Source organism: Bufo gargarizans, chromosome 2 (assembly GCF_014858855.1).
Source record: "Bufo gargarizans isolate SCDJY-AF-19 chromosome 2, ASM1485885v1, whole genome shotgun sequence".
NCBI lineage: Eukaryota > Metazoa > Chordata > Amphibia > Anura > Bufonidae > Bufo > Bufo gargarizans.
The window spans coordinates 618051515-618079004 of record NC_058081.1 but is presented as its reverse complement, the minus strand read 5'-3'; the positions used below and the strand labels follow the sequence as shown (position 1 = coordinate 618079004).

The 27490-nt window shown below is 45.6% G+C and overlaps 1 protein-coding gene across 1 annotated transcript; it reads right to left on the bottom strand.

Moving 5' to 3' along the window:
* Positions 1–122: 122 nt before the first annotated feature.
* On the bottom strand, positions 123–23269 carry LOC122926205. The gene is made up of 5 exons (XM_044277586.1): positions 22802–23269; positions 21030–21161; positions 17636–17772; positions 16425–16617; positions 123–367 (listed from the first exon to the last, which is right to left on the bottom strand). Exons 1-5 carry the CDS (start codon positions 23139–23141, stop codon positions 123–125), a joined length of 1047 nt encoding a protein of 348 aa, XP_044133521.1. The 5' UTR covers positions 23142–23269.
* Positions 23270–27490: the final 4221 nt, after the last annotated feature.

The following is a 27490-nucleotide window of genomic DNA, read 5'->3' as shown; positions in this document are numbered from 1 at the left end:
TTTAATTTGGATTAAAGAGTTATTGTCCAGTGTTCTTTTTTGTATTACTATAGTGTATGTTGTCGCCTCATTGTTGGCCCTTTTAATGTTTATGTACATGTTATGGATACATAATCATATTGCTATATGCACATTTTACCCTCCTGGCAGGGGCTGGTGATCGCCTCCTCTTCCTCCGAGTCCTGAGATGGGGTGGTGCTGGAGGGTCCAGCACTTTCCACCTCCACCACTTTAACTTCTCCCACAGCTGGTGTGGGTGGCTCAATAGGCTGGGAGGGTCCGGCCTCCTCCTCCTCTTCCTCCTCAACCTCCACCACCTTCACGGCCTCCGCCGATGGTCTTCTCCAAATGGAGGGAATAGGAACTTCTGTGATCACAGAATGTTCAGATTTTAGATAAACAACTCCGAAATCTTAACAACATTAAATATAAAGAAATTCAAATATGGAGGGATCTATATATATATAATCGCAATGGCTGTCAGCTTTATGACCATTACTCAATAAAAAATGAACAGCATGCAAAAAGACATCCCCTGCACAGTGTCTTGATGAAACAATAGGGCGAGAGGAGACCCATGGGATGGGATTATCTCCTGAGTAGAGTTTAGCGAACCCGAACTGTAAAGTTTGAATTCGTACCAAACTTTTGGATTTTTGGACCCCGGACCTGTACCCGAACATTTCCGTAAAAGTTTGGGTTCAGGTTCGGAGTTCAGCGCTTTCTTGGCGCTTTTTCAAAGGCTGCACAGCAGCCAATCAACAAACGTCATACTACTTGCCCCAAGAGGCCATCACAGCCATGCCTACTAATAGCATGGCTGTGATTGGCCAGAGCATCATATGACCCAGGCTCTATATAAGCTGGAGTCATGCAGCGCTGCACGTCACTCTGCTGTTACAAGTGTATGGAGAGGATGCTGCTGGACTTGTGATTTCAGGGAGAGAATAGTAGAGACTCTAACTCAGTGATCTACCTAGAAATAGTTGTGTGGGTGCAGGACACAATCGTTTTACCCTGCCCTGAGGCCATTGACCAAAAAATAAAAAAAAATAAATGGTATATTTCTGTTAGTTAGGTGGGTGGCAGCGGCGGCCATTTTATGCATGTTCAGTGCTCCAGCACTGCATCTGAGCTTTTGGGACATTGCAAATCACCATTTTTGGGGGTCAAACTACAACATCGGGATGAGTCAGTGTGCAATTTAAGGTAGAAATACACCCATCATTTTCTGGGGTTTGAAAAACACACTTATTTTTTTTCAAAAAACAGTATTTTCCAGATCTGCAAGTGTTAAATTCAAGTTTAATATATACAGCTTTCATATTCTGTTACCAAAAAAAAGACTTTTTTGGCAATCTACAACATCTGTATTAGTCAGTGTGCAATTTAAGGTAGAAATGCAACCATCATTTTCTGGGGTTTGAAAAACGCACTTTTTTTTTTCAAAAAGCTGTATTTTCCAGATCTGCAAGTGTTAAATTCAAAGTTTAATATATACAGCTTTCATATTCTGTTAACAAAAAAAGACTTTTATTGCAATCTACAACATCTGTATTAGTCAGAGTGCAATTTAAGGTAGAAATACACCCATCATTTTCTGGGGTTTGAAAAACACTTTTTTCTTTTTTTCAAAAAACAGCATTTTCCAGATCTGCAAGTATTAAATTCAAGTTTAACCTCTTCCGGACACAGGGCGTACAGGTACGCCCTTATATCCTGGTACTTAAGGACACAGGGTGTACCTGTACGCCCTGTGTATTTCTGATCACAGCCATGCAGCAGAAGCCGGTGCCTGCTGAAATCATTGAGTAGTCACCTCGGCTAAATGCTGGGGGGGGGGGTCCCGTGACCCCCCCATGTCGGCGATCACGCAAACCGCAGGTCAATTCAGACCTGCGGTTTGCGGCTTTTCAAAAAATGAGCCCCTACCTGAGAAATTTGCCCAAGAAATAAAAAAAAACTATGGCTCAGAATACAGAGAGACACTAAAACATCATTTTTGTTTTGTTTTAAAAAAGCTGTTATTGTGTAAAATTTACATAAATAAAAAAAAGTATATATATTTGATATCGCCGCGTTCGTATCCACCGGCTCTATAAACATATCACATGACCTAACCCCTCAGATGAACACTGTAAAAAAATAAAGAATAAAAACTGTGCTAAATAAACAATTTTTTGTCACCTTACATCACAAAAAGTGTAATAGCAAGTGATCAAAAAGTCACACGCATGCCAAAATAGTGCCAATAAAACCGTCATCTCATCCCGCAAACATCATAACCTACCCAAGGTAATCGCCCAAAAACTGAAAAAATGATGGCTATCAGCCTTTGGAAACACTACATGTTTTTTTTTGTGCTTCAAAAATGAAATCATTGTGTAAAACTTACATGAGTAGGGTTATTGGCTACGCTCGGGTCCACTACCCCATCATTTAGCTAACTAACCTTCCCCTTTTCCTCTCCCAATAACCACACACAGCCACTGCTTGGATTAAATCGGCCACAGCAGCCGTCTTTTATTAAATAATATAAATAACATGAATAAACATAACACTTGATATAACAATGACATATATATATAAATATATACATGTCTAACTGACGAGGGAGGTCCTAGAAGCCGCCTAACTGCACCTTAAACGACCACAAACCACCACGGCAATTCCATCTTGCCCCCAGTCGCGTACCACAAGCTCGGGGACACCAACTGACGGACGCCATACCAAGCCAACCAGGTGCCCCAACTCTGAGAGTCCAGCCCCACCATTGAGGCCCTCTCATTCACCGTTACCATCCAGTAGCCCCAGCTTCTATGACCTCCCCCCGCCACGACTGCTGCGACAAACGCAACACTTAAAGACACACTCCGTCCACCACCCCGTCAAATTATTATATTTTATTATTTTTATTTTTTTTTTATTTTTTTTTTATACCTTTATTTATTTAGAAAATACACCTATTTTATTTTTATTACTTTTCCTATATGCATCCCTCTATAATATACCGTTGCCGCCCTGAAACATCCCAGTACACACTACGGGAGGGAGGGAGATGCTGCCTCTCTGCTCCTAAAATGGCGGGCGCTGACCTGCCTCACCACTACTACAGCCTGCCGCTTCCCGCCCCTTCCTAGCTCCTCCCCCTTTTCCCTGCACTCATCCACTTAACCCTTACCTTCCCTGACCCTTGCTCACAAAACCCCTCATGCCGGCCTCCCCTGAAGCGTGCCGCTTCGTACGGCCTCACTTAAATAAATAAAAAGTATACATATTAGGTATCGCCACGTCCGTATCGACCGGCTCTATAAAAATATCACATGACCCTACCTCTCAGATAAACACTGTAAAAAATAAAAAAATAAAAACTGGGCTAAATAAACCATTTTTTGTCACCTTACATCAAAAAAAGTGTAATAGCAAGCGATCAAAAAGTCATACGCACCCCAAAATAGTGCCAATAAAACCGTCATCTCATCCCGCAAAAATCATATTCTACCCAAGGTAATCGCCCAAAAACTGAAAAAATTATGTCTCTCAGACTATGGAAACAAAAAAACATGTTTTTTTTGCTTCAAAAATGAAATCATTGTGTAAAACGTACATAAATAAAAATAAAAGTATACATATTAGGTATCGCCGCGTCTGTGACAACCTGGTCTATAAAAATACCACATGATCTAACCTGTCAGATAAATGTTGTAAATAACAAAAAATAAAAACTGTGCCAAAACAGCAATTTCTTGTTATCTTGCCTCACAAAAAGTGTAATATAGAGCAACTAAAAATCATATGTACCCTAAACTAGTACCCAAAAACTTCCACCCTATCCCGTAGTTTCTAAAATGGGGTCACTTTTTTGGAGTTTCTATTCTAGGGGTGCATCAGGGTGGCTTCAAATGGTCACTAGATGAACTACCGCACTCTGTTGGCTTGTGCCTGCAAGGACTTTGTAGTCGTAACACAATAGTAGAGAATTGCGGCACACAGCTTCTTAGATTTGCAATTAATCAAGTTTTAATGGTATCATTTTACATCATCAACATGATCAAGTTACAATCCCATATCACAATGGTAGTCACAATCGGTGAGTACAATGACCATAAGTTTCAGCCACAATGGCCTTCAGCGGTCAAAATCTGGGAGCGATTGTGGTGGAGAAAGCTGGATCTTCAAATGGAACATGGTGTAAAAAAACAAACAGTCCAGCAAAATCTGCCTTCCAAAAACCGTATGGCATTCCTTTCCTTCTGCGCCCTGCCGTGTGCCCGTACAGCAGTTTACCACCACATATGGGGTGTTTATATAAACTACAGAATCAAAGCCATAAATATTGAGTTTTGTTTGGCTGTTAATCCTTGCTTTGTTACTGGAAAAAATGGATTAAAATTGAAAATTTGCCCCAAAATTTAAATTCTGAAATTTTATCTCCATTTGCACTAACTCTTATGGAACACCTAAAGGGTTAACGACGTTTGTAAAATCAGTTTTGAATACCTTGAGGGGTGTAGTTTCTTAGATCGGGTCACTTTTATGGAGTTTCTACTCTAGGGGTGCATCAGGGGAGCTTCAAATGGGAAATGGTGTAAAAAAAAAAAAGTCCAGCAAAATCTGCATTGAAAAACCGTATGTCATTGCTTTCCTTCTGCGCCCTGCCGTGTGCCCGTACAGCGGTTTACCCCCACATATGGTGTGTGTCTATAAACTACAGAATCAGGGCCATAAATATTGAGTTTGGTTTGGCTGTTAACCCTTACTTTGTAAAAGTAAAAAAAAATATTAAAATGGAAAATCTGCCAAAAAAGTGAAATTTTGAAATTATATCTCTATATTCCATTAATTCTTGTGGAACACCTAAGGGGGTAACAAAGTTTGTAAAATCAGTTTTAAATACCTTGAGGGTGTAGTTTATAGAATGGGGTCATTTTCGGTGGTTTCTATTATGTAAGCCTCGCAAAGTGACTTCAGACCTGAACTGGTTCCTAAAAATTGAGTTTTTGAAAATTTCAGAAATATTTCAAGATTTGCTTCTAAACTTCTAAGCCTTGTAACATCCCCAAAAATTAAAATATCATTCCCAAAATGATCCAAACATGAAGTAGACATACGGGGAATGTAAAGTAATATCTGTTTTTGGAGGTATTACTATGTATTATAGAAGTAGAGAAATTGAAACAGGCATTTAAAATACAGTCATTTGAAATACAACCATTTTTTTAAAAGATATATTTTCTTTGCGCCTACACTGGTTCAGACCGTGTGAGATACCTCCCTATATACAGGGGTTTGAATCAGGCATTTGAAATACAGCCATTTTGTGCAAAGATATATTTACTTCAGGCCTACACTGGTTCAGACCGTGTGAGAAACACCCTCTACATACAGGGGTTTGAATCAGGCATTTGAAATACAACCATTTGAAATACAGCCATTTAAAATACTGCCATTTTGGGCAAAGAAATATTTACTTCAGGCATACACTGGTTCAGACCGTGTGAGATACCCCCCTACATACAGGGGTTTGAAACAGGCATTTGAAATACAGCCATTTGAAATACAGCCATTGTGTTCAAAGATATATTTACTTCAGGCCTACACTGATTCAGGGCGTGTGAGATCCCCCCTATACATACAGGGGTTTGATTCTGCCATTTGAAATACAGCCACTTGAAATGCAGCCATTTTGTGCAAAGAAATCTTTAATTCAGGCTTACACTGATTCAGGGCGTGGGAGATATCCCCTATACATACAGGGGTTTAATTCAGCCATTTGAGGTACAAACATTTGAAATACAGCCATTTGAAATATAGCCATTTTGTGCAAAGATATATTTACTATAGGCCTACAGTGGTTCAGACCATGTGAGATACCCCCTCTACATACAGGGTTTTGAATCAGGCATTTTAAAAACAGCCATTTTAAATACAGCCATTTTGTGCAAAGATATATTTACTTCAGGCCTACAGTGGTTCAGACCTTGTGAGATACTCCCTCTACATACAGTGTTTTGAATCAGGCATTTGAAATACAGCCATATGACATACAGCCATTTTGTGCAAGGAAATCTTTAATTCAGGCTAAGTCTGGTTCAGGCCGTGTGAGATACACCCTTTACATACTGTCGTTCTATTCTACTATTAATTAAACACCTATTTAGGGCAAGATCCTAAATTCAAAAAATATGAGGAGAGCGTCAAATAAGGGACGTGGCCCAGGTCTAGAGATGTCCCGAAGTATTCGCCGGCGAACAGTTCCCGGCGAACATAGCTTGTTCGCGTTCACCGCGGCGGGCGAACATATGCGATGTTCAGTCCGCTCCCTAATCGTCATCATTGAGCAAACTTTGACCCTGTACCTCACAGTCAGCAGACACATTCCAGCCAATCAACAGCATACCCTCCCTCCTAGACCCTCCCACCTAGACCCTCCCACCTCCTGGACAGCATCCATTTTAGATTCATTCGGAAGCTGCAGTCTTAGGCCTCTTTCACACGACCGTATGGTTTTTCAGTGTTTTGCGGTCCGTTTTAAACGGATCCGTTGTTTCGTTTTTTGTTTCCGTTGTGTTTCCGTTTCCGTTCCGTTTTTCCGTTCCGTTTTTCCGTATGGCATATACAGTATACAGTAATTTCATAGGAAAAATTGGGCTGGGCATAACATTTTCAATAGATTGCTCTGCAAGCAACGGAACGGATACGGAAGACATACGGATGCATTTCTGTATGTGTTCTGTTATTTTTGCTGACCCATTGACTTGAATGGAGCCACAGAACGTGATTTGCGGGCAATAATAGGACATGTTCTATCTTTTAACGGAACGGAAAAATTGAAATACGGAAACGGAATGCATACGGAGTACATTCCGTTTTTTTGCAGAACCATTGAAATGAATGGTTCCGTATACGGACCGTATACGGAACGCAAAAAACGGCCCGCAAAACGGGAAAAAAAAACAGTAGTGTGAAAGAGGCCCTAGTGAGAGGAGGGACAGTGTAGCTGCTGCTGATTTAATAGGGAAATCGATAGCTAGCCCAGTGTATTCAGTGTCCACTCCAGTCCTGAAAGACTCATCTAATCTCTGCTGTAAGGACAGCGTCCTGACAGCACCCCAAAAAGCTCTTTTTAGGGCTAGTACTTCAGTCTGCTTTTTTTTTTCTCTGTAATATAATTGCAGTTGCCTGCCAGCGTGTGTGTCAGGCTCACAGCGTATACTGTGCCCACTTGCCCAGTGCCACCACTCATATCTGGTGTCACAGTAGCTTGCATTTAAAAAAAAACAAAACGTTTTTGACTGTAATATAATTGCATTTAGTTTCCTGCAAGCGTGTGTGTCAGGCCTACAGCGTGTACTGTTCCCACTACTGCCAGTGCCCAGTTGCACCACTCATATCTGGTGTCACAGTAGATTACATAAAAAAAAAAAACTTTGAAAAAAATAAAATACCATTTTGACTGTGATATAATAGCAGTTAGTTGTCTGCAAGCGTGTGTCAGGCCTACAGCGTCTACTCTGCCAACTTCTGCCAGTGCCACTAGTGCCACTTATATCTGGTGTCACAGTAGCTTGCATTTAAAAAAAAAACACAACAATTTTGACTGTAATATAATAGCAGTTAGTTGTCTGCAAGCGTTTGTGTCAGGCCTACAGCGTCTATATCTGGTGTCAGAGTAGCTTGCACGCATAGTACAACTAAACGAATCAGAGGCCGGCCACCCCGCAGAGGCTGTCGTGGTGCTGTGATTCCCTTTGGCCCTAGAATAATGCTCAGTGTTTAGAGGCCACGTACCCTGAACTCAAAAAGTTCTGAGGACATAGATGACTGGCTAACACAGGACACCCAATCTTCTACAGCTTCCGCTCGGAACCTTTACGCACCATCCTCCTCCAGCTCAGCTTCGGGCACCTCTCACGTTACCACTCGCCCGCCTGCCGCCACCACCAACACTAACACCACAGCTGCTTCACTTGATCTGTCAGAGGAGTTATTTACACATCAGTTGGAAGAAATAAGTGATGCACAACCATTATTGCCAGAGGATGTAGATAACAGGGATATGTCTCAGTCAGGCAACATTACACACATGGACGTATGATGTGATGATGATGATGATGTTGTACCCACTGCTGCTTCCTTTGCTGAGTTGTCAGATAAAAGTGAAGAGGTTGATGATGACGATGTGTCCATGGATGTCACGTCGGTGCCCGCTCGAAGAGAAGAAGAACAGGGGGAAAGTTCAGATGGGGAGACAGAGAGGCGGAGGAGACGAGTTGGAAGCAGGGGGAGGCCGTCGCAAGGAGCTAGTGGCACAGTCAGACAGCATGTATCGGCACCTGGGGTCAGCCAGACAGCACGCCAATCAACGCATGCTGTTGACACCACCAGAATGCAGTCATTGCAAAGCTCAGCAGTGTGGCATTTTTTTTTGTGTGTCTACCTTTGATAACAGCGATGCCATTTGCAACCTGTGCCAAAATAAATTGAGTCATGGGAAGTCCAACACCCACCTAGGTACAACTGCTTTGCGAAGGCACATGATCTCACATCACAAACGCCTATGGGATCAACACATGATGACGAGTACAAGCAGCACACAAACTCAAAGCCACCATCATCCTCCTAGTACAGCATCTTCAGCCACGTCAACCACTGCTATCCTCCTTGCCCCCTCTCAACCATCCGCCACTCCGCCTTGAGCCTTGAGCAGTTCCTGCTCATCTGCACACAGTCAGGTGTCTGTCAAGGAAATGTTTGAGCGTAAGAAGCCAATGTCACAGAGTCACCCCCTTGCCCGGCGTCTGACAGCTGGCTTGTCGGAACTCTTAGCCTGCCAGCTTTTACCATGCAAGCTGGTGGAGTCTGAGGCCTTCAAAAAATTTGTAGCTATTGGGACACCACAGTGGAAGGTACCAGGCTGAAATTTCTTTTCACAAACGATTGGTCAGTCAAACGATTGCTGGACCTGCGGCAACACAGAGAGAGAGGAGTCTGAAGAAGAGGAGTCAGAGAAGGAAGGTAGCTTTGAGGAGGTGGAAGACCAACCACAGCAGGCGTCCCAGGGGGCTTGTTGTCACCTTTCGGGGACCCTTGGTGTTGTACGTGGATGGGTAGAGGAAGAGACCTTCAATGACGTCAGTGAGGACAAGGAACGGGACATGGCTAGCTTGGTATCCAACATTGTGCAAATGGGGAGTTTGCGGTTGTACAAATGGACTGTTTACGGTTGTTTACGGTGTGTTAAACGGGGAGTTTGGTCTGTCAGAGTTTGGTCTGTCACTGTGAAGCGGGCGTAACCCTTGCACTACCTGATTGATATAACATCATACCTGATCGTATACACACACTGGATGTTTTAAAGCACGTTATTCCAAACAATTTAGGAATGTTAGGTGATTTATGGCCTTTATGGATTAAAAACCGCGTCAACTACGTAATTTTCCATGGGAGTTTTGCCATGATTCCCCCTCCGGCATGCCACAGTCCAGGTGTTAGTCCCCTTGAAACAACTTTTCCATCACTATTGTGGCCAGAAAGAGTCCCTGTGGGTTTTAAAATTTGCCTGACTATTGAAGTCTATGGCGTTTCGGAACGGTTCGCCGTTCGCAAAAATTTGCGTTCGCCATTCGCGAACGGAGAATTTTATGTCCGCGACATCTCTACAGGCATTTAAGTGCAAAGCACGAGCTGCAGTGTATTAGACACCTCAAAAACCAAGAAAGATCTCTGGCTCCTCCTGCTTCCTCTTCTGCTGCAGTCTCAGCCTCTTTATCCACCTCTGGAGTGACAGTGCCACCTGCCACCCTGCAAATAGAGGATCTGCAGGCAACACCAACACCTGGGTCACCAAGCATCTCCACAATATCCCATAGAAGCGTTCAGCTCTCCATCTCCCAAACGCTGGAGAGGAAGAGGAAGTACTCCCCTACCCATCCACGATTGCTAGCCCTAAATGCCAGCATTTCAAAATTACTGACCTTTGAAGTGCTGTAATTCCGTCAGGTGGAGACGGATAGTTTTAAAGGCCTTATGGCGGTGGCTGTCCCACAGTACGTCTTGCCCAGCTGCCACTACTTTTCAAGGCGAACCATCCCTTCCCTGCATAACCAAGTAGGGGACAAAATCAGTTGTGCACTGCGCAACGCCATCTGTGGCAAGGTGCACCTCACTACGGATACGTGGACCAGTAAGCACGGTCAGGGCCGTTATATCTCCATAAAAGTACACTGGGTGAATGCAGTGGCGGCTGGCCTGAGGTGGATAGCAGTTTGGCGCAGGTCCTTCCACCACCGAGGATTGCAGGGCGCTTCAGTTTACCTCCTGTTGCTTCCTCCTCCTACTCTGCTTCCTCATCCTCTACCAGCTCCTCATCCGGTCAGCGTAACACCTTCACCACCAACTTCAGCACAGCCAGGGGTAAACGACAGAAGGCAGTTTTAAAACATCTGTTTGGGGGACAAACCCCACACCACGCAGGAGCTGTGGACAGGTGTGCCAGTCAACCTAGAGCCCAGCCTGGTGGTGTGCGATAATGGGCGAAATCTCATAGCAGCTCTGGGACTAGCCGGTTTGACGCACATCCCTTGCCTGGCGCATGTGCTGAATTTGGTGGTGCAGAGATTCCTTAAAAATTACCCTGACATGTCAGAGCTGCTGCATAAAGTGTGGGCCGTATGTGCGCGCTTTCGGCAATCTCACCCTGCTGCTGCTCGCCTGTCAGTGCTGCAGCGTAAGTTCGGCCTTCCCGCTCACGGCCTCATATGCGACGTGCTCACAAGGTGGAACTCCACCTTGCACATGCTGGCCAGACTGTGCGAGCAGCAGCAGGTGATAGTGGAGTTTCAGCTGCAGCATGCACCGGTGAGTCGCTCTGCGGGACAGCATCACTTCACCACCAATGACTGGGCCTCCATGCGAGACCTGTGTTCCTTGTTGTGCTGTTTCGAGTACTCCACCAACATGGCCAGTGCCGATAACGCCGTTATCAGCGTTACTATCCCACTTCTATGCCTCCTTAAAAATAACGCTCCTGGCGATAATGGAAGAGGATGTTGCACAGGAGGAGGAGGAGGAGAAAGAGGGATAATTTTGTAGGGTTTCCTGTCAGTCATTCCCAAGTGGTTCCGAGGGTGGGTTCCTGCACCCACAAACCCAAGGTACACAATTGTCTAGCCAGGGCACAGTTCTAGAGGATGAGGAGGTGGAGGATGAGGAGGAGGAGATAGAGGAGAAGGAACCATGTTCACAGCAGGGTGGCACCCAGACCAGCTCATGGCCATCACTGGTGTGTGGATGGGGGGATACAGAGGACACAGACGATACACCTCCCACAGAGGACAGCTTTTCGTTGCCTCTGGGCAGCCTGGCGCACATGAGCGATTTCATGCTGCAGTGTCTCCGCAACGACCACCGAGTTGCCCACATTTAACTTGTGCTGATTACTGGGTGGCCACGCTGCTGGATCCCCGTTACAAGGACAACATACCTTCCTTAATTCCGCCACTGGAGCGTGATCGTAACATGCGCGAGTACAAGCGCACGCTGGTAGACGTAAGTATAAATTTAATTTTTTTAAATGAAGTTAGTACCCAACCTGATAGGTTGAGATTATTTTAATGATTTTGTAACTTTTTATTTTTCTCACATTCACATAATTTCTCTGTCTTCTTTTTATAGATGACCGTGTATGCGGATGTGACCTGGGGATGCGGACTGAGGTGACTGAGCATAGATAATCGAATGGTAGCCAATTATGTTTAACAATATTTTGGGTTTATTTCTGTATTCACCCCATGAGGGGGCAAATTTTGGATCTATTCAAGATTCATTGGATTATAACACATGGTTTTCACCACTTGCTCCATATATGGGATTTTGAGATGCACAGCCTCTGTAGAGTGGCTGTATGGTATATGTGTTTATAGTGGAGGGGGTTGAATTGTATGAGATGACCTAGTGGTCGGATTTATAGATGTATACCCGGAGACGGGGATACCTATTACCTGACTGGATAGGTTTGAATGGTTGAATATATAGGACGGACGTCCCTCCTGGTTGGAGGGTATGCCCCCCTAAAACTGCATGGGGTGGTCCAAGGCTATATGTGTCAACCCCATGATTGGGGGGGATGTGTTGCCATTGTGACCATCACGATTGTTAGATGGGGGTGGGCGCTGGTTCACTCTAGAACAGGAGTGGTGATCACCTCTTGTGCTCTGGACTGAATAGTGCCGCCCTGTGTATATGAGTTTATGGACCCCGAATTAATTATCATGAGGCTAAACTCAACCTAGTGACTGGGTATTCTGATCCTAAGATATGGACGAGTAGTGGACACCTGGTTCACGTAGCCATTCATGTTCTCCTTGTTAAAAGGTCTCTTAAGTGAACATCTATGTTCAACCAACCCCTATTAACAATGCTCATGGACCGATTTGCCCCTTATTATGGGTGGAATATAGAGGATATATATAATAACATAGAAACCTTGTTTGCAAGCTTTGTACAGAGGAGGACACTATATGTAAGGTTACCATGGCAGCAGCCATTGGGGCGTTATACAGTGACGGGAGGCTCGGCACTGGATCCTATCGCCGCTGAGGCTGGGTGCGCATGCGTGCTTTGTTTCAGTGGTGACGTGGATGGGAGGCGCCCGGTCTCCATGGCACCAGTTGAGCGTCCTGAGGCTGACGTCATGAGGTAGACACGCAGGCGCATTCGATATGGAGGAACGCCGAGGGAAGTGATGCGATCGGCCGCACATGCCATTGAAGTCTACCTCAGTGACGGTTTCCCCCGGTCCACATTTTGCATTGCAGTAAGTTGATGGAGTTGTATCTATATATATGTATGCACAGTATATGATGTTTGAGAATGACACATTAAGTTAACCCCGCTGTAGGACGAATAGTGGAAGGGGCGGTACTCACAGTCCTTCTTTTTTTTAATGGTGTATTAACATAATTGATTAGGTCATGTGACCAACTTAGTAGGGTATATGTATCCGGTTCTTAGTTCACATTGTTAAATTGCTTGAGAAAGATCACACAGATCGAAACGTCGCATTTGTATTGGTGAAATAAAGTTTGGAAAGATCAAGGCTGGAGAGTGCTGCAGTTTTCTATTACAATTGCTGCTGGTGGCATTCCCACCTGACATCGGGGGCACAGTGGAAGCACAAGGCGAAGGCAGAGGATGAGGAAAAGGTCGTCAACACAGCTGGGGCACCGCCAGCACCTCAGAAGGCAGGGTTAGCATAGCCGAAATGTGGAAAAGCTTTGTCAGCATGCCACAACAACCAGCACCACCAGCTGATATGGAACGTCTTAGCAGGAGGCAGCATTTCACCAACATGGTGGAGCAGTATGTGTTCACACACCTACACGTACTGAATGACGGGTCTGCCCCCTTCAACTTCTGGGTCTCCAAATTGGGCACATGGCCTGAGCTTGCCCTTTATGCCTTGGAGGTGCTGGCCTGCCCTGCAGCCAGTGTATTATCTGAACGTGTGTTTAGCACGCTAGGGGGCGTCATCACAGACAAGCACAGCCGCCTGTCCAAAGCCAATGTGGACAAGCTCACGTTCATTAAAATGAACCAGGCATGGATCCCTCAGGGCTTGTCCGTACCTTGTGCAGAATAGACATGTATACCGGCACGTAGCAGCGATTGTTATACTGCAGTGCAATTGCTCATGTTTGTATTTTGGATATTTCACACTCTTTTGGAGTGTACCTTAATTTTACTAAATTAAAACCAAAAACCTGTGTTGGCTATCTCATACTCCTCCACCGCCGCTTCCACCTACTCCGCTGAGTCCACAGCCTCCTCAAACTCCTACTCCAAATGGAACTCCACCTCATAAATCCATATATATATTTTTTTTGTACGTGTTATATTTTATATTATTTGTCCATCGTGTTATATTTTATATTACTTTGTCATTTACATTTCAGGGTGAAATTCACCAATTTTGGTGTGTATAGTACCACTGCTATACCTAGTAGACAGGTTAAGCAAAAATTGTCATTTACTTTTTAGGGTTAAATTAACCAATGTTTGGGTGTATAGTACCACTGCTATACCTAGTAGGCCGGTAAAAATAAAATAAAATTGTCATTTACGTTTTAGGGCGAAATTCACCAATTTTGGTGTGTATAGTACCACTGCTATACCTAGTAGACAGGTTAAACCAAAAAAAAATTGTCATTTACTATTTCGGGTGGAATTAGCCAATTTTTGGGTGTATAGTACCACTGCTATTCCTAGTAGGCCGGTTAATAAATAAATAAATTGTCATTTACATTTTAGGGTGAAATTCACCAATTGTGGTGTGTATAGTACCACTGCTATACCTAGTGGAGCGGTAAAAAATAAATAAAAAATTGTATAAATTATTCAGTAATTAATGCGCACCACATCCATACATTCAATGCTTAAACTTCGAAAAGTTGGCACACTTTTATGCTTTAATAATTTCTCCCATATTTCAACTCCATAATTTTAAATTTGAAAAAATGAATCCTCCCTTGGATGTGGTCTCTTTTTCACGCTCCCTCTCTGACCTGGAACCCTGATTCCCCGCCACCCGTAATCACCATGGTAGGCGCATAAAAGAACATTGAAAGTTGATAGAGCAGTTTTTAAATTGGATCGTGAACATCACGGGGACGTGCGACATGGTGGGGCAGTAAGTATGCACATGGCTACACGAACTGACTGACAGGGGTCAGCCCCTGCAACTTCTGGGTCTCCAAATTGGGCACATGGCCTGAGCTTGCCCTTTACCCCTTGGAGGTGCTGGTCTGCTCTGCAGCCAGTCTATTGTCTGAACGTGTGTTTAGCATGACTGGAGGGGATTATCACAGGTTATATTTCCCAATGTTTTGGGGTGTATAAAAAATTTAAACCCAAAAACCAGTGTAGGCTACCTCCTCCTCCACCGCCGCTTCCACCGACACCGCCACATCCACCGCCTCTTCAACCTCCTTCTCCATATGGACCTGGTCCTCCTAGATCAAGATTATTATGTTTTTTTTAAGTATTTTATGTTATTTAAAGTCATTTCCCTATCCACATTTGTTTTGCAGAGCACTTGCCATTCTCTTAACCACATTTTGACGCCATTTGCAGCCCTCTAGCCCTTTCTATGACATTTTTACAGACATTTCAGTGCTCAAAAGTTTGGGTCCCCATTGACTTCAATGGGGCTTGGGTTTGGGGTCAAGTTCGGGTCAAGTTCGGGTCCCGAACTCAAACTTTTTTCCGAAGTTTGGCCGAACCTCCAGGTGTCCGCTCAACTCTACTCCTGAGTGTATCATTAGATGATCTACTTCTCTACACCAGAGTCGGCTACTACTTAATCCCATCACTAACACAATAGAACAAAAGGACAAATAAACTAACAAATTCATTGGGAGTCTCAGTGCAGAGTTAACCCTTATTACGTTTATGGATTCACACCATGCAACTTTAATGGGGAATAGGAAAGATGTGGCCTATAAACTCAACCAAAAAATAATGGTTTATCGTTCCCTCTAACTCAAATAGGTCAGAGTGTGGGTCTCCATAGTCCTGGGTCCATAGCCCATAGGAAGGAGGCTAGCTTGTACTGCGGACACAGTGATGGTTCAGTCCGTCACTTGTCTGCCACAAAGTCAACACATCACATTACGCAAAGAACACCATCCTCACAATGAAACATGGTGGTGGCAGCATCATGCTGTGGGGATGTTTTTCAGCAGCCGGTACTGGGAAACTGGTCAGAGTTGAAGGAAACATGGACAGGGATATTCTTGAGCAAAACCTGTCCCACTCTGTGCGTGATTTGAGGCTTGGACGGAGGTTCGCCTTCCGCAGGACAATGCCCCAAAACACATTGCTAAAGCAACACTTGAGTGGTTTAAGGGGAAACATGTAAATGTGTTGGAATGGCCGAGTCACAGCCCAGATCTCAATCCAGTAAAAAATCTGTGGTCAGACTTAAAGATTGCTGTTCATAAGTGCAAACCATCCAATTAGAAGGAGCTGAATCAGTTTTGCAAGGAGGAATGGGCAAAAATCCCAGTGGTAAGATGTGGCTAGCTCATAGAGACTTATCCAACGCGACTTGGAGCTGTGATTGCCGCAAAAGGTGGCTCTACAAAGTATTGACTTTAGGGGGGTGAATAGGTATGCATATTGACCTTTTCTATTATTTTGTCCTATTTTTTGTATGCTTAACAATTAACCAATTTAAAAAAAGGTCTAAGTTGTGGGCATGTTCTACAAGTTAAATGATGCAAATTCTCAAACAATCCATGTTAATTCCAGGGGGTGAGACAACAAAAAATAGAACGAAGTCAAGGGGGGGTGAAGACTTTTGCTTAGCACTGTATACATTACAGAGTGTTGGCAAAACATACAAAAGTTATTTATGCATCTACCTGGGCATTTTTTGTCCCAGATTCTTTTTATAAACCGGGGCCGTCTTCTCTTCATGTCTGACCATTTTTTTATAATGGCCAGACGGCGGTGTTTTACACCCGTTTGGAGCCAGATCTCATAGGCCAGCTCCCACACAATTCGCTGCTTCTTGGCGTGGGACCGGGTGCGGTCATATCCCCACTCCAACATCTGCTGTAGGATAAAAATGCAAGCATATAATCCCAATTTTTAACAATAATAGTATTGAAAATAATTTACTCAAGTAAACTGCAAAAAGTATTTAATGCTTTGAAGTGGAAATATTAGATTTAGGCCAACTGCACACGGGCGTGTTTTTTCAAAACTACGGACCGCACAAACCCGTCCTGCAGAGTGGACGAGCGCACGGCGTCATTGGTTGCTATGATGACGGCTTGCCCTTCTGGCCACCACCGCTGTACTGTGATACACTTGTATGATCTACCATTGACGCCGTGCGCTCATCCAATCTGCAGGACAGCAGCCCGTTTTTTTACGGTCCGTATTTGTGAAAAAACACGCTCGTGTGCATGCGGCCTTACTGTTGTGGTTAGAAGATGGGATTGTATTACGACTGTATGTGGGTGGGGTCTGAGCTATCAGATATTGTCCAGCTAAACAGAGATGTAATGTACCTGTCTAGTAAAGTGATGGTAAGGTATGGGGTGTACAGCTGGTTCGCCTCCCCGGGATGCACCCTGGGTAAATGAATGAGCAAATACTGGCGATCTGACAAAGAAAGCTTCTCCTGAGTCCTGACCAACAGGATACAAACTATAATCTATAAACTCTGTGTATGTGTGCGGTATATAGTGTGTGTCTGTGTGTGTGTGCGGTATATAGTGTGTGTGTGCGGTATATAGTGTGTGTGTGGGGTATATAGTGTGTGTGTGCGGAATATAGTGTGCGGTATGACAATGGATGTCCAATGTGCATGTTAAATATATTTCTATGCTTTCCATACAAATATGCTACTAACATAGTGGGTGGGATGTCACAGAAATACTTAGTGCAAAAATCAATAATATCTAGTGAGACCTTATAAAATGTGAAGTTTTGTGCACTTAAGAAAAATTAGAATCGCAGAAGTTCGTACCGGCAATTTTTTTTATAACACTCTTTATGCATATAAAGCGATTGTTCAGACAAGCAGGTGAAATGTAATCAAATGCACTACTTACAGATTACTTACAGTCACCAGAACATCTTCGTCTGAACTTCGTTTCAACCATCGCATCCATCTAATTGCTAGTCGGTGCAAACCAGTTGCTGTAGGCCACGCCTTCCTAGCGCATGTGCTTTTGCGATTAATACTTTGCCAAAATTTCGCTGATAAAAAAAGAATGCTTGCCATTAAAATGAATAGGACCCACCGCAAACCTGCGGTTCGCAAACATTTTAGCGAATTCGAGCGATAGCATTCGCGAACCGTCCCATCAGATGTTCGTCCATCACTATTTATTACCCTTTGAAATTTTGCAGGTGCCAGACCTCTGATCAACCCAGTTATTCCAGAAGTCATTACAACATTGGGCCAGCAAGATATGTAATGTTGGATTGTCCTATCCAAGAAATTATCACTAAACTTGCTTTTCATAAAAAAATGCATTTTAAATTCTCTGTTTTCTAGCTTGTGAACCACAAAATGAAAAAAAATTACAGGAATTGCAAAACTGTTTCAGTTACCTTCCTTTCTGTAATATCCTTACCCATGTGTATAGTTATTGGGATGGCCATGACAACTGACAACTGCATGGCCATGCAAACTACAACATTATTCCATTAGATTGTTAGAAACTACATTTTTTGTGTGTGTTTGTTGCTAATGGCTAAAACTAGGGATGAGTGAATTTACATAAAACTTTGTTCTAATACTGTACGGAGCAGGAGCGCCGTACAATATTAGAATTTATTGGCTCCGATGAGACAAAGTTATTGCTTCATGAAGTCTCGTGAAACTTCACGTAATAACTTCATAAATCTAAGGCCAGCCTGCCTGCCAAACATGAATTAGGTGAAAGGGAATCAAGTACACAAAATTTGACCTCCTTTTGGCCCTTTGGTTGAAAGTTGTCTTGTTAAAAAAGATTTTCACTCAATATATAAAAGCCTATACTGTAGATCTGCAAATCTCAGTTAATCAATTAGAGCCGTCAAAGTTAGTAATTCGTTTTTATTTACTTGTCGAAATATGAATATTATTATGTTTTGTTGGGGTGGCCATTTTTGCCACAGGTATTTGGATGATTTCAAGCTAGATCTGGCCCTGAAAACCAAAGCAAGGGCTGACAATAACAAATGAAGGGAGCCGTTTAGACTGCAGACAACTGACACACCTCACACAAACTCCTGTCTCTCTGCCTGGAAAAACGACACTAACAGCCAAATTTTTGTGGGTGGAAGGTCGGTCACAGCTTTATTCTTATTCATTATTTTAGACTCAATCCTTTGAGAATAACCATCAACTATAAACTGCCCGGCCCAAAGCCGGTCCCCGGAGTGCGAGAAGCGCTATGCCACACCAAACATTGGTGCGCAAGTCCGCCTTCCCCTCCGTTGTAACTCTTGTAATCCTCCGACCTCCTGCTGTGACTTAAATCAGATCTGAAAATAAACATGCAAAACATCGGAAAAATAACCAAAGGGAGGGAGGGGGGGGAAGCTTCCTTCCAGAGGTGCCGGAGACTAAGAGGCAGGACACAGGGATGACCCTCCTTTTTATTAACTCTAAGGGTGGTATCTTCACCCATTACCCCGCCCCCCCAAGGGAGGGGGGGAGCGAACACCAACAACCAGCTATGTAGCTTTAGCAGGAAGACAGTGGGATTTTAACTCCCAAACTGCCAGCAGTGTCTGCAGTCCGGCGCGCCTGCGTTATACACTGTGGCGCTAGTAGACTGCAGACAACTGACACACCTCACACAAACTCCTGTCTCTCTGCCTGGAAAAAACGACACTAACAGCCAAATTTTTGTGGGTGGAAGGTCGGTCACAGCTTTATTCTTATTCATTATTTTAGACTCAATCCTTTGAGAATAACCATCAACTATAAACTGCCCGGCCCAAAGCCGGTCCCCGGAGTGCGAGAAGCGCTATGCCACACCAAACATTGGTGCGCAAGTCCGCCTTCCCCTCCGTTGTAACTCTTGTAATCCTCCGACCTCCACGGAGGAGCCCGTGTACCTCTACACGGCGCTCCGACCCCCACCCAGCAAAAACAAGGCTTGCTTAACCCCATCCTGCAGGCCAGAGTGGAAATTGTCTAAGCGAATATCATTGAGGTGCACACCACCGGGCCGCATCAAACGCTGGTCGTCACCCTCCAGCTGGTAGTGGCGAATAACTACTCCACCCCGGGATCGAACAGAACAGGATATTCTAGCATTAATGGACCTTCTGGCCCTCTCAATTGAACCGGAATCCCTCGCACCCTGCCAAGTGACCCTGGGGATCATCTCAGACCATCCAATAACCACTTTGGGAAAGAAAGTAGGAATTCTTTCCAAATCCGCTCTAATGAGGGTAATGAGCTCTGCTACTTTCAGCACGCAGAGGTCATTACCCCCAGCATGGATCACCAGAATCACAGGGGAGCGTGCAAACGTGCTGAGGTGAACCGTTTCCAGCAAAACCTGCGACCAGCGAAGGCCACGCCAAATGACTTCCACATTCCGTAAACCCAGGCACCGACCGCCGGGTCTTGATTCAGTTCTCTGACAAGCCCAGAACAGGTACGAATGCCCCACAAAACAGACCGTGGGTCGAGGGGAATCTGCAAGAAAATTAAAGCAAGTCAGGGCGGACATAAGACACAAAACAATTAGACTTCCAGCGACCAATACGTTGCACTTCAGCATCAGGTAACCCCGCCCTGGCAGCCTCCGTCGCCGCGCCAATCCTGAAAGAATGTGACCCATAATCCCCCGGCAGGCAACCGAGGACAGTTAAGCAGCGCCGAAAAACCGAGCAAAATTGAAAGCGGGTGAGAGGGGAGGACGTTGCATGGCATAAAAACGAGGGGCATGGAGGGCGAGATGCCGCAAATTCCGAGGTCGCCGCGACTGGGCCAGCAGGGCCGGGAATGCGATATAACGACACGCTAGAAACCCGGCCAAAATATCAGTTTTTTTGACCGGCGGAGGCGAATGCGCACCAAGGAATCCGTAATAAGGACATCCTCTTGTAAAACACCCCCTGGCCGGAACTTGGACGGGGGGGGAGGAGCTCGCTTATCCGAAAAGCTCAGAAAAAAATGCTTCCTGCGGGGAAGGGCAAGCTTGTTGCGAGGCCTGAAGCAGTTGGACCAGTAGATGAAATGTAACCGGGCGCCGATGCTCTTTCCGCACAGCCCCCTTTCCGCCAGCCAATAAGGGCCTGGCGGACTAAGAAAAATTTGGTGACGTACGCCCAACCCAATAACCTAAAATAAAAGCTAACCCCGGCTAAGCGGCGATGGATAACGGACGCGGAAACGCCGGCTTTCCTTTCCCTGCAAAATAAGTCGATGGTTACGCTCAGACGATCCGACACAGAGGAATGGACCAGATGGGTCCCTGCTAGCGCTACCCAGCCAGCCCAGGCCTTACCATAACCCGTCCAGGGACTAGGAGCCACTGAGGCTCTGATGAAAGGAGTCACTCGCTCAGCGGGATGTCCCAGAGATGGGCCGGGCACATGGAGCCCTCCGGTGAAGCTGCTGGCACTAGGGTCCGGAACTCCTGCCAATGAAACGAGAAAGCGCATCAGCAGCGCTGTTAATGATACCTGGAACACGAGAGGCACGAAAATAAATATTATCCTGTAAACATCTTAACACCAGGTGCCGAACAAAGCCCAAACCGGGGGGGATGAGGAAGACAACCGGTTAACGCAATGAACCACATATATGTTATCCGTGCAAAAACATACCCTCCTATTTTGTAGCGAAGGTCCCCATAATTCGATGGCCACTATAATGGGAAAAAGTTCCAACAAAGTAATATTGGAACAAAGGCCCGCCGTGCGCCACTCCTGAGGCCAGGGAGATGCGCACCACTGCGTACCTAGGATGGCACCAAAACCGACAGAACCTGCCGAGTCAGTAAACAGGGACAGGTCGGGCTGGAAATATCCGGGAGCTGCCAGCACGTATGGCCGTTGTAAGAAAGCAGAAAACTGCGCCACCTGAAAGTCCCATTTAAGCTGTAAAGAGACTGCCCTGTCAAAGGAAACACAGGAGACTGTAGCGTCCTCCTTAGAAATCCCGTCATTGACAGAATCGCCTTTGGGGAAGGACAAATGATGTCTAAAAACTGCCCAATGGAGAAACCCGGATATTATCAAAAGGAGGGATGAAAAAGGGGCCAACTATTCTACTTAACTCAACCTCCTTCCGAATTTTAGACCGCAAAACCTCCGAATACCGGGAGGCACACGGAAGGTTGCCCGCCCAGCTAGGGCGACAGGATAACCGAAAAGGGATGGAAAAACCGAAGGAAAAACCAAACCTAAGCTCAGCGGAAGCCCTTTTATTGGGGTACAGCTCTAGCCACGGGGACATCTCTGCTACGCTCACTGGGCTCTTTTGCGGTAGAGGATGCGTTGGATCTGGCCGGCTGCTGTTTAGGGCATCGAATGGCCGCATGAGATCCCCCGCAGACGGAACACTCATGTTTGAATTTACATAGAGAGAAGAACCTACAGTGGCCTTCGTTATACATCCAGCAGGATCCTGGCCTGCGGATTGACACAGGCCCCTGACCGCTGGAAGTGAGGCCGGGTGCCGCTGACAGAAAGGGCACAGATTTTTGTGACAGCATCAGCCGCAACCAGAGGTCTGTGGATTTGACACCCCAACCGATATGCGGTTGAAGCGCCAATCGCCTACGGAACTCCTCGTCGTAGCGCCACCAGGCGGAACCGCCGTGAGACTTATAGGCGCTATAAACGGATTCCAAATACAGAAATAATTCACTGCAGCGCTCCGGGTGCTTCTGTGCCATGACATAACCCAAGACCGAGAAGGCCTGTAGCCAATTACCCATGGTGCGCTCCACCTTGGGCCGGCGATCGATGAACCTGTCTGAATTGGGGGGGCGCTCTTTATCGACAGTATGCTGGTCTACAGTAACTAATGACCAGATGTCTATGTATTGGTTAGCCCAAAGTTTCTCCATAGTGTCCATGTCCAAGTGCGCCCCCAGAGGAGACAGGCCACAGAATAGCGATTCTTTATGATCACCTGCCCTAGGCGGGGCAGAAGGAGGGGGCTTACCTGCAGCAGCATTACTCCCGTCCAAGTGCGACAATAAATATTTAAGTACCGGGACCAACTGAGGACCCAAAGAGGCCCCCCAAGCCCCCGTAAAATTCAACTCACCAGTAGTAGAAGGACCTGGAGGTTCGACTGGAGCGATTGGAGGATTCGGATCCTGAACCGCGCTGGCCCGGCTGGCCCCGCGAGAAGACCGTGCAGCTGATGCATGGGCACCCCTTCTGCGTCGTGAATGAGACCTGCCAGCGATATCGCTGCAGGAGCTGACCTCCGATGATGAAGGTGACCGCCAACGAGACGATCTGGAGCGGGCACTTCTGTGGGACCGCCGCGCAGACCGTGAACGATGACGGGAACAACGTGGATGACAAGCTGCCGACCTGCGCCGGTAACGGCGGTCGGATACATCAGATGAGCACCTTCTGGAATTGGGGCGTTCCCCCATATGCGCAATAGGGGCAGAGACCCCAGTAGGGGGCCCTAAATGTGCCAAAAGCGATGAGGAAGTGGTGGGATTGGCTACAATAAAGTCAGGCAGGGTGGCCTGAGTGGAATTGGGGGGTAGGGGGGGTGGGTTGGAAGGAGCATTAGTGCAACTGTTGGCACTCCCAGGAGCCTGTGCCTCGGTAGAGGGGGCATCCCTGGGCTCATCTGCAGATGACACATTGGAATTTCTATTGCCCAATAATACTGGGCTGACAGTCTGCAGCAGGGAGCTGAGGAGAGAGGAGCTTGCCTGCCAGGGAGCGGGAAACTGCTGAGGACTGGAGGGGGGCGGAGCCACAGACCACGCTGCCGGAAGCACTGACTGCACTCCGGCCAGCTCTCTGGAAACATCGCTACCCCGCTCATTAACACAGGTGAGCGCAGCTGTATGCTGCCCTCCAGGGACCTGGGATGCCTGGGCACTTAGTGCCAGAGTGGGGGCAGAGATCACAGCAGATGTGTGCACACTAGCCCTGTTACTAGGCACTAGCTCAGGCAAGGGGACAGAGGAAGCTCGGGGGTTAATGAAAGAAGCAGGGGGCGGGAGACCAGAACGTGCTGCAGGCTGAGCTGATAACACTCCTGCACACACGCTGGAGGCTGAGCACCCCCGCTTTGAACCTCTCCCACGTGGAGGAGGGAGGGAGGGAGAGCTGAGTCTGGCTGGGGCTCTAGTACGCCGTTTAGGGCGGCCAGAAACTAAAGAGTCCCCTGCAGGCATAGCAGGAGGGGGCTCCTGCAAGCCAGCAATGAGGGATGTTAGGAAAGCTGGGTTTTCCTGGACTCTAGCAGCTAGGGCTGCCAGGAGGGCTCTGTCGTCGGCCATACCTTGTTAGGAAGCTTCCTTCCAGAGGTGCCGGAGACTAAGAGGCAGGACACAGGGATGACCCTCCTTTTTATTAACTCTAAGGGTGGTATCTTCACCCATTACCCCGCCCCCCCCAAGGGAGGGGGGGAGCGAACACCAACAACCAGCTATGTAGCTTTAGCAGGAAGACAGTGGGATTTTAACTCCCAAACTGCCAGCAGTGTCTGCAGTCCGGCGCGCCTGCGTTATACACTGTGGCGCTAGTATTCTTGTGATTCTAGCGATCACTATTGATTGAGGCATAACAATGGATAAGGAGCTGGGATTATAGTTTGTAGTGGAAGTTATTTATTATAGCTGCTGCCTAAGCATGTGATCATATAGCACAACTGCTATTTCTACGTAATCACAGGTTGGGTGCTAAGAAAAGGCTTTTAGTGCTGTATAGTTAGGGGAGGCCATGAGTGTTGGTGGTGTGTGGTATTGAGGGGTTAAATAAAATTTTTTTTGCTATGTGACAGAATTTAAATGTTTACTTCGCTGTTTGTCATTCATCTGTTTTTCTGGTTGTCATGTGCATTCATTGTTTGATGATGATTTATATAAACAGAAACCTTCTTCCTCTTAATTAAAAAAGAAATCACCAGATCTTTGTGATATTGTTTCATCTATTTTTAATATAAGTCTACAAACAAAGAAGCTCTTGGTATAAATTTCCCATTTAAAAGGACCCTTACAGCACTTAAACTTTGATGGCTTATTCTTTTTATTACATTTTTATTTCCAATTTTAAAAGGAAAATAAAAAACATGAAGGTACCCAGGGTCTTAGTAAAGTAATATGAACATAGTGAACATGAAAGGCACTGCACTTTAACAACAAGTAATATCAGGCCATGATTTTTCAACAATATTTAAGCTTTGTCTAAGGGAACTCTTTCTCATTATGTGTGTGCAGAAGCCCCTCTGAGTTTCTGGGAAAGATATTAAAGTTAACTTTCTTATCAGGTGGTACAGGACAGCCAATTGAGACATTTCAGCACATGGACATACCCCCTACCTTAGAAATAAACCTGATCTGGCCGCCATTTTATATTCAGTCTTTTGCCAGTGTAAGGTGAGGTTGCTGTGTGGAGCAGGGACAGACTGTTAGGGGCACAAAAAGCTAGCTAATAGGGCCACAAAAGTCCTTTTAAGGACTGATATAGGCGTGCTACCGATAGGTGTGACTTACTGAGGGGTGTAATATATTTATAACATACTTTCTAACATAAAAAGTATATTATAGTGCATTTGTATTGTACATCAGTTGTGTGCGGTTCTGCTGCGATACTGCAGCTACACAGAGTGCCAAACGCTATTGGAACAAATAATTTCTACTGGTGTGATATACCAGTTACCAATGATTGAAACAGGGGTGCTATATACAAATAATATACTTTCTATATAGTGCATTTAGGTAGTGCAGCATTTGTTTGCAGTTTTGCTGTTTTACCGCAGATACACAGCGTGACAAACACTATTGGAACAAATAATTTCTACTGGTGTGATATACCAGTTGCCCCCCAAAAAATTTGATTGAAGCTGTGGTGTTATATACCAATAATATACTTTCTATATAGTGCATTTGGGTAGTGCAACATTTGTTTGCAATTTTGCTGCATTACCGCAGCTACACAGAGTGACAAACGCTATTAGAACTGTGGGCATTCGCTCTGGTAGGCAGGTTAGTGGACGCAGTCACAAAGTCTTTAACTTAAATAGTTCACTGTTTTATTCACACAGAAGGCAAAACAAAATAACAGTTCACAGTCTTGGTGTTTGTTCACACAATGGAAAGTCCACAGAACGCAAACATTCACCTTGTTAGCAGTTTTTCATCATGCGGCTCTCAGCCCTTTTGCACGGCACATATCTTAAGATCCCAAACCACAGAGACTCTACAGCTTCACTGTGAGATGGAGGATAATCCACACCACCTGCTTAATGGTGACTGCATTTTTTATAAGCCTCCCAAGACGGGGCCTGGAACGTGGGGAGTAGTCACCCACCCAGCACTTTGGCTACTCCCAGTAAGAGCCATCCCGGATCGGCTTTACAGCCATACTAAACAGCTGAAGTGTCAGACTGCAAAGCAATAATAACACTTCAGGAAAAAAAACGGCTCTTACCTCACCGAGGCCAGGAACCATTGATGACACGTACCGACCATCAAGGATGGCCCTACATACCTCCCCCCTTTGTTTAACCCTGAGGGGGTGGACACACATTAAACAGTGTACCCGGGACAAAGCATCCGCTTTTCCTAGTAACCAGCTTGCACTGTGTTCCACCAAAAATTGTAAATTTTGCAAAGACAGAACAGAAACCACCCATTTAAGTCCTTGGCCTGGCTCATCCATTTGAGAGGGGAGTGGTCAGTCACCAGACAAAACTTTCTCCCCAACAAATAATAGTGGAGAGACTTGAGTGCCCACCTGATAGCACGGCACCCTCTCGCCACTATACTATACCTGGTCTCGGCTGCGGTAAGCTTCCAGCTAAAGAAGACAATGGTATGCTCCTTCCCTTTGCCTCCTGAGACAGTACAGCACCGAGACCCACCTCAAAGGCATCAGTCTGTACTAAAAACTCCCTTCTGAAATTGGGCATCACCAAAACCGGGGACTCACACAGGGTCGACTCATTATAGTGGACCATCACTAAATTGTGTCCCTTCAAAAGACCTGTCAATGGTGCGGCCATTGTGGCAAATTGGGGGACAAACCTAATATAGTATCCCACCATTCCCAGGAATAACTTTACTTGCCAAGAAGTGACAGGTCAGGCCAATTCCAAATTGCCTTAATTTTGTTCACCTGAGGTTTGATAACTTTGCATCCAATTACATACCCCAGGTACTTGGTCCCTTCTAACCCTATTGCACACTTTTTTGGGTTAGCGGTCAAGCCAGCCTTCCTAAGGGTGTCCACTTCAGCCTGTACTTTATGTAGGTGATTTTCCCAGTTGGTGCTGTGGATAATGATATTGTCCAGGTACGCCAAAGCGTACCGACGATGTGGACTGAGTCTAATGACCATTAACCTTTGAAACGTGGCTGGAGCGCCATGTAGACCAAAGGGTAATACCTTGTACTGATAAAGCCCCTCTGGTGTGATGAAAGTAGTTTTTTCTTTGGCAGCTTCCATCAGGTGAGGTCCAGCACAGAAAAATACCAGGCTTGGCCTAACTTCCCAATAAGCTCATCCACTCGGGGCATGGGATATGCGTCAAACTTGGAAACCTCATTAAGTTTGCAGAAGTCGTTACAGAATCGTAATGTCCCATCCGGCTTGGGTATTAAGACTATCAGACTGGCCGATTCACTTTTTGACTCCTCGATGACACCTAGCTGTAACATCAGCTGCACTTCTTCCGAGATGGCTTGTTGCCGCGACTTAGGTACCCGGTATGGTTTCAACCAGATTCTGGCCTGAGGCTCAGTGACAATGTCATGCTGGA

Excerpts from the sequence above, each read along its gene's own strand:
- LOC122926205 (XM_044277586.1), bottom strand. The coding sequence starts at position 23,141 with ATGGGGGAACGCCCCAATTCCAGAAGGTGCTCATCTGATGTATCCGAC. Across the intron at positions 17,773-21,029 it reads TAGTCCCTGGACGGGTTATG|CGAAATTTTGGCAAAGTATT; the intron begins GTAAGGCCTGGG and ends TTTTTTTATCAG. Across the intron at positions 16,618-17,635 it reads ACGAAGATGTTCTGGTGACT|CAGATGTTGGAGTGGGGATA; the intron begins GTAAGTAATCTG and ends TTTATCCTACAG.